Genomic DNA, 10,546 nt, shown 5'->3' with positions numbered 1-10,546 from the left:
GAAACAGCAGTGGGGATGGGATGGGGATAGGGTTGGGATGGGGATGGAGACAGGGATGGGGATGGGATAAGATGGGGATGGAAACAGCAATGGGGATGGGGATACGATTGGGACGGGGATGGAGACAGGGATAAGGTGGGGATCAGATGGGGATGGAGACAGCAATGGGGATAGGGTGAGGATGGGGTTGGGACACAGATGGGGATGGGATGGCAATAGGAATGAGAATAGGATGGGGATAGGGTGTACGTAGGGATGGAGATAGGGATGGGGATGGGTGCAATGGGGATGGGTGCAGTGGGGATGGGTGCCATGGGGATGGTGCCATGGGGTGCAATGGGGATGGGTGCAGTGGGGATGGGTGCAGTGGGGTGCAATGGGGATGGGTGCAGTGCGGATGGGTGCAATGGGGATGGGAGCAGTGGGGTGCAGTGGGGATGGGTACAATGGGGTGCAGTGGGGTGCAGTGGGGTGCCATGGAGATGGATACAATGGGGATGGTTACAGTGGGGTGCAATGGGGATGGGTACAATGGGGTGCAATTGGGATGGGAGCAGTGGGGATGGGTGCCATGGGGATGGGTGCAGTGGGGATGGGTGCCATGGGGATGGGTGCAGTGGGGATGGGTGCACTGGGGTGCAGTGGGGGGTCCCGAGGGGGGGTCCCGAGGGGGGTTCCGTACCCGGATGAAGTCCACGAGCGCGTTGTAGATGTGGGCCCCGCGGGGCAGGAAGAAACAACTGCCGGGACTGAGCTGGTGGAAGAAGAAGAGCTCCTGCTCCTGGGGGGACAGGGGGGACAATGGGGGGGCACTGAGGGGGGGACAATGGGGGGTGTCAATGGGGGCGCAGTGGGGGGGTGTCAATGGGGGTGTCAATGGGGGGGTATCAATGGGGGGGTAGTGGGGGGGTGTCAATGGGGGGGCAGTGGGGGGGTGTCAATGGGGGGGTATCACTGGGGGGCCAGTGGGGGGGTGTCAATGGGGGGGCAGTGGGAGGGTGTCATTGGGGGTCCCAATGGGGGGGTGTGGGGGTGTCAATGGGGGGGTGTCAATGGGGGTGTCAATGGGGGGATCAATGGGGGGGCAGTGGGGGGTCAATGGGGGGCCAGTGGGGGGGTGTCAATGGGGGGGCAGTGGGTCAATGGGGGTGTCAATGGGGTGTTAATGGGGGTGTCAATGGGGGTGTCAATGGGGGTGTCAATGGGGGTGTCAATGGGGGCTGATGGGGGTGTCAATGGGGGGGTCCCGGGGGTGTCAATGGGGGGTTCATGGGGGTGTCAATGGGGGGGTCAATGGGGTGTCAATGGGGGGCTCATGGGGGTGTCAATGGGGGTCAATGGGGGTGTCAATGGGGGGCTGTCACTGGGGGGGTGTCACTGGGGGGGTGTCACTGCAGGGGAGTCAATGGGGGGGTATCAATGGGGGTGTCAATGAGGGGGTGTCAATGGGGGGGTATCACTGGGGGGGCAGTGGGGGGGTGTCACTGGGGGGTCACTGGGGGGGCTCCGGCGCTGACCCTGCCGAGGCGCCGATGATCCCTCAGCGCCGCCTCCTCCTGCGCCCGCTGCCACCGGGCCAGCTCCTGGGCACTGGGGAAGGCGACGGCGGCCACGCGCTGGAGGGAGCCCGAGCCCAGCCCCTGCCACAGCGCAGCGGAGCTCTGGGGGGAGACCCACGGAGTCCTGAGACACAGCCTGACCCATAGCACTGCCCCATAGCCTGCCCCATAGCCTGCCCCATAGCCTGCCCCATAGCCTGCCCCATAGCCTGCCCCATAGCCTGCCCCATAGCCTGCCCCATAGCCTGCCCCATAGCCTGCCCCATAGCCTGCCCCATAGCCTGCCCCATAGCCTGCCCCATAGCCTGCCCCATAGCCCTGCCCCATAGCCTGCCCCATAGCCTGCCCCATAGCCTGCCCCATAGCCTGCCCCATAGCCTGCCCATAGCCTGCCCCATAGCCTGCCCCATAGCCTGCCCCATAGCCTGCCCCATAGCCTGCCCCATAGCCTGCCCCATAGCCTGCCCCATAGCCTGCCCCATAGCCCTGCCCCATAGCCTGCCCCATAGCCTGCCCCATAGCCCCCCCCATAGCCCTGCCCCACACCAACCGTACCGAGAGGACGCGCAGGGCCCCGATGAGCCCCGTGTGCCGCAGGAGGGGCCCGCGGCAGAGCTGGAGCTGGGACCCACACCTGGGGGGGGAGCAGAGGCTGGGAGGGGGCGCGGGCAGGGCCCCCCCTGCCCCACAGATCCCGCGCTCACCTGTAGAGAGAGGCCACGGGGGCCGGGAGCGCCTCGAGCTCCTGCAGCTGGAACCGGTTGTGCTGGGGGGCAGGGGGGCACTGACACCGGTACCAGTGACACCAGTACCAGTGACACCGGTACCAGTGACTCCAGTACCACTGACACCAGTACCAGTGACACCAGTACCAGTAACACCAGTACCAGTGACACCGGTACCAGTGACACCGGTACCACTGACACCAGTACCAGTGACACCAGTACCAGTGACACCAGTACCAGTACACCTACCAGTGACTCCAGTACCACTGACACCAGTACCAGTGACACCAGTACCAGTAACACCAGTACCAGTGACACCGGTACCAGTGACACCGGTACCACTGACACCAGTACCAGTGACACCAGTACCAGTGACACCAGTACCAGTGACACCGGTACCAGTGACTCCAGTACCAGTGACACCAGTACCAGTGACACCAGTACCAGTGACACCAGTACCAGTGACACCGGTACCAGTGACACCGGTACCAGTGACACCGGTACCAGTGACACCAGTACCAGTGACACCAGTACCAGTGACACCGGTACCAGTGACACCAGTACCACTGACACCAGTACCAGTGACACCAGTACCAGTGACACCAGTACCAGTGACACCGGTACCAGTGACACCGGTCCCATTGACACCGGTACCAGTGACACCAGCACCAGTGACGACACCAGCACCAGTGACACCAGGAACCAGTGACACCGGCACCACTGACACTGGCAACAGTGACACCAGGAGCCAGTGACTCCAGTACCAGTGTCACCAGTACCAGTGACACCAGTGACACCAGTACCAGTGACACCAGTACCAGTGACACCAGTCCCAGTGACACCAGTACCAGTGACACCAGTACCAGTGACACCAGTACCAGTGACACCAGTACCAGTGACACCAGTACCAGTGACACCGGTACCAGTGACTCCAGTACCAGTGACACCAGTACCAGTGACACCGGTCCCATTGACACCGGTCCCATTGACACCGGTACCAGTGACACCGGTCCCAGTTCCCCCCAGTTCCCCCCAGTTCCCCCCCGTTCCTCACCTCCAGCAGCTCCCGGAGCCGCTCCCTCGGTGCCTCCAAGCGCTCGAAGCGGTGCCGGGCCCGGGCGAAGGCGGCGCAAGCCCCCTCCAGGGCCTGCAGGTCCCCGCGGGGCACAGTCCTGGGGGGATGTGTGGGGCAGCCCCATAGCGGGATATGGGGGGGATATGGGGGGGCTATGGGGGGGCTATGGGGGGGATATGGGGGGTGCTTCGGACACATTGGGATGTGTGGGGCAGCCCCATACCGGGCTATGGCGGGGATATGGGGGGGGCTATGGGGGGGCTATGGGGGGGATATGGGGGGGCTTTGGACACGTTGGGATGTGTGGGGCAGCCCCATAGCGGGATATGGGGGGGATATGGGGGGGCTATGGGGGGGGCTTCAAACACGTTGGGATGTGTGGGGCAGCCCCATAGCGGGATATGGGGGGGCTATGGGGGGGCTATGGGGGGGCTATGGGGGGGGCTTCAAACACGTTGGGATGTGTGGGGCAGCCCCATAGGGGGCTATGGGGGCTCCCCTCGTACCGGTCGCCCATGTGCACGTCGCAGTGGAAGCCGTCCTCGGTGGCGCTGGCCCGGCAGAACGTGGCCCCATAGAACTGCTCCAGCACCGCCCCCAGCACGAAGGCTCCCGAGCGCCAGAAGGCCTGGGGGGAACGGGGGGCAATGGGGGTTATGGGGTGCAATGGGGGGGTGGGGTACAGGGGATGTGGGGCACAGGGGATGAAGGGCACAGGGGGGGATGTGGGGCACAATGGGGGGATGTGGGGCGCAAGGGATGTAGGGCACAAGAGGTATGTGGGGCACAGGATGATGGGGACACAGGGAGGGATGTGGGGCACAAGGGGGCGCTGTGGGGCACAGAGGATGGGTGGGGCAGAGGGTGATGGGGGCACAAGGGGGCGCTGTGGGGCACAGGGAGGGATGTGGGGCACAAGAGGGATGTGGGGCACAGGGAGGGATGTGGGGCACAGGGAGGGATGTGGGGCAGAGGGTGATGTGGGGCAAAGGGGGCGCTGTGGGGCACAAGAGGGATGTGGGGCACAAAGAGGGGATGTGGGGCACAATGGGGCACTGTGGGGCACAAGAGGGATGTGGGGCACGGGGAGGGATGTGGGGCACAAGGGGGCGCTGTGGGGCACAAGAGGGATGTGGGGCACAGGGTATGGGGGCACGAGGGATGTGGGGCAGAGGGGGCGCTGTGGGGCACAAGGGGGCGCTGTGGGGCACAAGGGATGTGGGGCACAAGGGGGCGCTGTGGGGCACAAGAGGGATGTGGGGCACAGGGTGAGGGGGGCACAAGGGGGCGCTGTGGGGCACAAGGGGGCGCTGTGGGGCACAGGGAGGGATGTGGGGCACAAGGGGGCGCTGTGGGGCAAAGGGGGCGCTGTGGGGCACGCCCCCCCCACCTCCCGCCCCTCGGCCGAGCTGAAGTCCAGCAGCTCCAGGTCGCTGTCGCCCTCCAGCGGCTGCTCCAGGTCCTGCAGGGCCCCGTTCACGCGCGCCACGAGCGCCGCCTCCGCCGCCCTGCGGGACACGGGCACAGGGGGGGCGCTGTGGGGCTCTATGGGGTTTCTATGGGGATCTATGGGGTCTCTATGGGTCTCTGTGGGGTCCCTATGGGTCGCTATATGTTCTCTATGGGTCCCCATGGGTCCCTATGGGTCTCTATAGGTCTCTATGTGTCCCTATGGGGTCTTTATGGGTCTCTATGGGGTCTCCATGGGTCTCTATGTGTCCCTATGGGTCTCTATGGGGTCCCTATAGGTCTCTGTGGGGTCCCTATGGGTCTCTATGGGGTTCCTATGGGTGCCTATGGGGTCTCTATGAGGCTCTATGGGGTCTCTATGGGTCTCCATGGGTCCCTGTAGGATCTCTATAGTTCTCTGTGTGTCTCTATGGGATTCCTAAGAGTGTCTATGGGTCTCTATAGTGTCTCTATGGGGTCTCTATAGGGTCTCTATGAGGCTCTATGGGGTCTCTATGGGTTTCTATGGGTCTCTATGGGATCCCTACGGGTCTCTATGGGTCCCTATGGGGTCTCTATAGTTCTCTATGGGTCCCTATGGATCCCTATGGGTCCCTATGGGTCTCTATGGGGTCTCTATGGGTCCCTATGGGGCCGCACCCGAGCTGCTCCGCCACCATGTAGGGCGTGGTCTGCAGGGCCCGGCCGGGCAGGAGGCGGCCCCCGGGCAGCGCGATGCGGATGGGGGCGCCGGGGACGGGGCGGCCGCTTCCGGTGCTCCCGGTCCCGCTTCCGGTGCTCCCGGTCCCGCTTCCGGTGCTCCCGTTGCCGTCGTTCCCATCCTGGCGGAGCCGTTGGAACAACCGGAACCGGTCAGGATCGGGCCCGGAGACCTGGGAACAGGGGGCAAAGGTCACGGGGGGAGGAAGGGGGCGGGTTCAAGGGGTGGGGGAGGGGTCCCTGTGGGTGGGGGTGGGGCGGTCCCGGTAAAGGGGGGGGGGAGGGGCGCACCCGGTACCGGCGCGGGGCTCCCGCGAGCAGCAGCGCCCTGTGCGCACGCGTCATGACGTCACGCTCCGCTCCTTCCGTCGCCGCGCTAAGACGTCATCGAGGGACGCACGCCTCAAGCCCCGCCCAGGAGGCATCGACCAATCCGCGTTGAGGGGCGTGGTCAGAGCGCGCAAGCCCCGCCTACAGGGGGCGGAGCCCCAGCCTTCTGTTCTTGTCCTCCCCCGCCGGCTGCATTGGATTCGCCCGCCCCTAGCGCGGCCCCGCGGTACCGGACGGAACCATGGGGAGGGATGGGGGGGGGGGATGGATACAAACGGGATAACGGGGATAACAACGGGATAACCACGGGATAACCGGACCCTCCCCACCCCAACCCAGAGTGAAAGAAAAGGAGCCGCCACCTCGGGGTGTTTTGGAGTCTTTATGTGGATATTGAACCCTACACCTTGATCAACCGCAACGATGGATTCTAGCAACTAAAAACCAACCCCAAAAACGAGAGAAAATCAAGTAAAATCCCAACTTCATATAAAAGCCGCCGTGGGGGAGGGGGGGGGCAAAGAGGGGGGGCGCCATCCACGTGCGGATCCAGAGGGCGATTCCCAAGGGATTTGTGTTCAGAGCCCCAGGTACGAAGGCAAAGAGGGGGGGACCAACGCTGCCGGATGCTGTTTGTGCCATAGGGGGGGCTGAACCAGTGGAGCTCAGCATCATAAAGGGAAGGGTTTGGCCTTTCCCCCCCCCGCCTTCCAGCAATGTTGGACCCTTCCTTTTTTCTTCTTTTTCATCCTTTTTCCCCTTTTTGGGTTTTCTTTTTTGCATTCGTTTTAATGGTTTTCAGTGCTTTGGGATGGGGCAGGAAAAGGCTTTTCCTGGGCGCTGGTTCTGCAGCAAACGGGGGGGGGGGGGAATTTGGGGCAAAAACCGAAGGGAAAGTGGAAAGAAAAAAGCATAAAATTAGAGAATATTTAATTTAGAGGATTTAGAGGGGAAAGGAACAAAAAAAAAGGGGGAAAAAATGGAAAACAGAGGGGAAAAATCCCAAGTGGGAAGCGCTGCTCTGGCCAGCGCGTGGTGGGGTTGGGGTGGGGGGAATTGGGGGGGGGATGCGCTCAGGGCGGCTGCTTCAGTACCGGGGGGGGAAAAAGGGGCGTTTGGGGGTGAAGAATGGGGCCCCCCCCCTACCAAAGGGGGGTCGTGGCCGTTTGAGGCTATGGAAGGGGTCTCTGCTCCCAAAGGGCTCCCTGGGCCTGAACTCAGTGCGGGGGGGCCGGAGCAGCACCCCCCCGCGGCCCCCAGTGCTTGGTGGGGGGGGACCCAAAGGCCTTGGTGCTGCTGCTGCTGCTGCTGCTCCCCCTGCCCCGGCCAAGGGCGTCATGGGCACGGCCTCCCGAGCTCGGGATAACGGAGCCGGGCCCAGATCCCGGCCTTGGGGCTGCGCTTCCCGGGCCGCGGCGTGGCCGTGGCTGGAGAAATGCTCCTTGAGTGTCCCTGGGTGGAGGGAGCCGTGCTCCAAAGCCGGGGGTGGAGGCGGCGGCGGCGGCGCGGGGAAGGCGGCTCCGTGCTCGGCGGCTGCCGGAGGCTGGGATGGGAACGGGACCCCGGGATGCTCCCCGGGAACGGGGGGCGGAGGGGGGGCGGGGAAGGGGATGCTGGGGTGCTCAACAGTGGGGGGGGGCAGCGCGAGCGGAGCCGAGGCTTCCTTGGCGAAGGGGTTGCTGTGATCCACGGCCGGCAGGCGATCCCGTGGGAATAAGGCGCCGTGGTCCTTGGGGGGGGGCCCTGGATCCCGTGGGAACGGAGTCCCGTGCTCCATAGGAGGAGGCGGCGGCGGCGGCGGCGGTGCCGATGCCAAGCGATGCTCGAAGGCCGGGGGGAAGCTGTTGCCCCGGAAGTTGTTGACGCCATCCGGGAACGGCGGCGGCGCGGCCACGTGCTCCTTGTAGGATGCTGGGAACGCCGCCGCCATAGCGGGATGCTCCGAGGGGCCGTTGGTGAAGGCGCCGGCAGCACCGGTGCTAAGCTCGAACCAACCCCTGCTCCCTTCCCGTCCGTGGCCTCTGCTCCCTTTGCCCAAACCCCGGATGGATTCCACCGTCTGGATGGGTTCTCCCGGCATCCCGCGGTTGGAAGCGTTGTGGTACCCCAAGGTTTCAATGGGAGCCCCCTTTTCCTCTCCGCTATCAGCTAAGTCCAGGCAGGAGGAGGAGGAGGAGACGCGCGTCTCGATGCGGAAGTGCTCCTCCTGGGCTTTGCCTTTGGGATCGCCGCTCTCGGCTTTGGGAACGGCAGCGAAATGCTTCTCTTCCGAGGGTTTGCGGGAGGCGTTCTTGAGCATGGTCTTGAATTCCATGGTGGACGTGGTGGAGAGGGGGGAAGGCAATGGTTTCTCCACGTTGGGAAGGGGAGTTTGGGAGGAGAACAAGGAACGGAGGGGAAGGGAATGGGGAGAGTCTGGGAATGGCTTGGGATGCGCCACGGCCTTGGGCAGGGCGTTGTGGTTGGAGAAGGCGTCGTTCTTCCCGGGGGAATGGGATCCATCCGAGGTGGAATCGCTACCGCGGAGGCCGTAGCTCCCATAGAGCCCTGGGGACGCAGGCAAGGGGTCGCAGGGCTCGCTCTGCTCCAGGATGGATCTCACGGCAGGAGGGAACGGGGCCTTGGCCCCAAAGTCCCTCTGCGCGTAGGCGGGCAGGAGGGGCTGGAATTCCGCGCCTTCGGGAAGCTTCCTGCATTTCAGGATGGATTTGGTGGGTTTCTTGTCCAGGTTGAGCATGGCCGACGGCGGCGGCCCCGAGTACTCGAAGTCGCGGTAATCCTCGTCCTCTTGGAAAGAGCCGTCGGGATAGAACTTATCCCGAGAGGAATCCAGCAAGGAGGGAGGCAGCTCCAGGCTGTCGCCAGGCTGCTTGTAAAGCCCGCCCGGAGATTCCCTGCCCATCCCAAAGGGCCGGTAGGGATGCACGGCGCTGGGAAGCTCTTGGGGGTACCCCTCCTCCCGGCTCTGTAACGGGGAGCGGGTGCTGCTAGGGGTGGAAGAACCCGGGCTCATGATCTTGGAGAGCAAGGAGATGGTGTCCACAGTGCTGGAAGTGGGTTTATCCATCATCTCATCCTGGGTCGGGGTCCCGCTCCGCTCATCCCGCACCGGCGTCCCGTCCACGTTCTCCATGGTGGGAGCCCGTTGGAAGTCGGTCCCGTGGCTCTCCGGTGGTGCCGTGCTGGCCCCTAAGCTGCTGAGGATGGGGATGCTCAGGTTGAGGCCGCTGAAACCCGGGTTTCCCTTGAGGAAGTTGTGGATCTTCATCTCCAGGCTGGGAGAAGGCGGCTCCGCTTCCAGCTTGGCCTTGGGAAGCTCGGAGCCTGGAGCCAGGGGGGTTTCTGTGGGGATCAGGGATGAGGGGCTCGGGGGGTGGGAGCTGGGAAAGGCCAAGGAATTGCTCGGAGGCTTAAAAGAGGGGATCCCCTGGGGGGGTCCGACGGGGGCTTTGTTAACGGAGGTGGTGGAGACCTCGGCGCTGGAGGAGTTGGGGGAGTACCCGAAGCCTTTGGATAGGAAGGACTGGGTGCTGGGAGGAGCAGCGCTCCTGCCCTTCCCACTGGGAATGGTGGTGCCGGCGGGAGAGGCCGTGGTGCTCTGGGAAGAGGCTTCGCTGGCTGGACCGGAGCCCCCAGCCACGCTCTGGAGCAGGGAGGATAAACCTGGGGAGAGCAGAACCAGGCTGAGGCCTTGGGGCACAAACAGAGGCACAAACCCCACCTCCCCAAGAGGAACTCCCCGATCCCAAGCCCTGGAAGTGGCTTTGCCCATAGGGGGGGATGTGGGGGTCTCCATCCCAACGGCACTGCGCTGATGCCTCGGTCGCCATGGTCCCTATTGCACAAGGGGGGGGCATAAAACCCTCCTCGGGGTTGTGGATGGCACCGGGGTCATGGCACAGGGATGGAGCCATCCACAAATCATGGAATGCTTTGGGATGAAGGGACCTTAAACCTAACATCCCACCTCCGGAAGGCTGAAGCCATTCCCCCAGGTCCATCCCGCATGCACTAGGGGAGAACTCATTGGGATCCACCGAGGGACAGCCTAGATCCCAATATCAGGAGTTCCCCCTCTGGATCCCGGTACCTTGGAGCGCCGGCGCCGTCTGCGGCTGCGTTTTGGACAGAGCGGACAGAATGCTCTCCGGGGTGATCTCCACCTTGGAGAGGATGGTGGCCAAGGGGTTGGCAGGAGCAGAGGGGGGCCCCAGGGCTGGAGGCTTCAGGCCACTGCTGAGAGCTGTGGGGCTCGTGGGGGTGCCTGGGGAAGGCCTGGAAGCCGGACTCACACCTAGGAGAGAAGGGAAACCGCGCTCAGCTCCATCGCTTCGGGGCTCCGGGGATGATCTTTACCCCCAAAGGATTCTCTTTAGCCCCAAAGGATGCTCTTTAGCCCCAAAGGATGCTCTTTAGCCCCAGAGGATGCTCTTTAGCCCCAAAGGATGCTCTTTAGCCCCAAAGGATGCTCTTTAGCCCCACAGGATGCTCTTTAGCCCCAAAGGATGCTCTTTAGCCCCACAGGATGCTCTTTACCCCCACAGGATGCTCTTTACCCCCACAGGATGCTCTTTACCCCCACAGGATGCTCTTTACCCCCAAAGGATGCTCTTTACCCCCAAAGGATGCTCTTTAGCCCCAGAGGATGCTCTTTAGTCCCAAAGGATGCTCTTTAGCCTCCAAGGATG

General features: G+C 63.7%; 2 protein-coding genes across 2 annotated transcripts in view; both read right to left on the bottom strand.

Moving 5' to 3' along the window:
* Nucleotides 1-682: 682 nt before the first annotated feature.
* On the bottom strand, nt 683-5,638 carry LOC133224054 (threonine--tRNA ligase, mitochondrial-like; the record flags this gene model as incomplete). Its single annotated transcript, XM_061375301.1, has 8 exons — nt 683-781; nt 1,518-1,661; nt 2,115-2,193; nt 2,264-2,325; nt 3,339-3,456; nt 3,866-3,987; nt 4,750-4,867; nt 5,469-5,638. Coding segments are annotated over 8 exons (912 nt in total), but the record flags the coding sequence as incomplete, so codon positions are not given.
* A 1,301-nt stretch (nt 5,639-6,939) lies between these two features.
* The window catches only part of LOC133223972 (regulation of nuclear pre-mRNA domain-containing protein 2-like), a 16,369-nt gene continuing 12,762 nt past the window's right edge, over nt 6,940-10,546 (bottom strand). The window contains exons 10-11 of the mRNA XM_061375148.1: nt 9,949-10,152; nt 6,940-9,521 (exon numbers count right to left, since the gene is read on the bottom strand). Of these exons, the coding sequence (XP_061231132.1) occupies nt 6,946-9,521; nt 9,949-10,152 (2,780 nt within the window). The 3' untranslated portion in view covers nt 6,940-6,945. The remainder of the gene's footprint in view (nt 9,522-9,948; nt 10,153-10,546) is intronic.

The sequence above is a fragment of the Neopsephotus bourkii genome, unplaced genomic scaffold (assembly GCF_033783945.1).
Source record: "Neopsephotus bourkii isolate Nb327-2 ecotype Australia unplaced genomic scaffold, CSIRO-AGI_Nbou_v1 NB_1660, whole genome shotgun sequence".
Taxonomy (NCBI): Eukaryota; Metazoa; Chordata; class Aves; order Psittaciformes; family Psittacidae; genus Neopsephotus; species Neopsephotus bourkii.
Note: the sequence above shows the minus strand (reverse complement) of the source record. Positions and strands in the feature narration are given on the sequence as shown.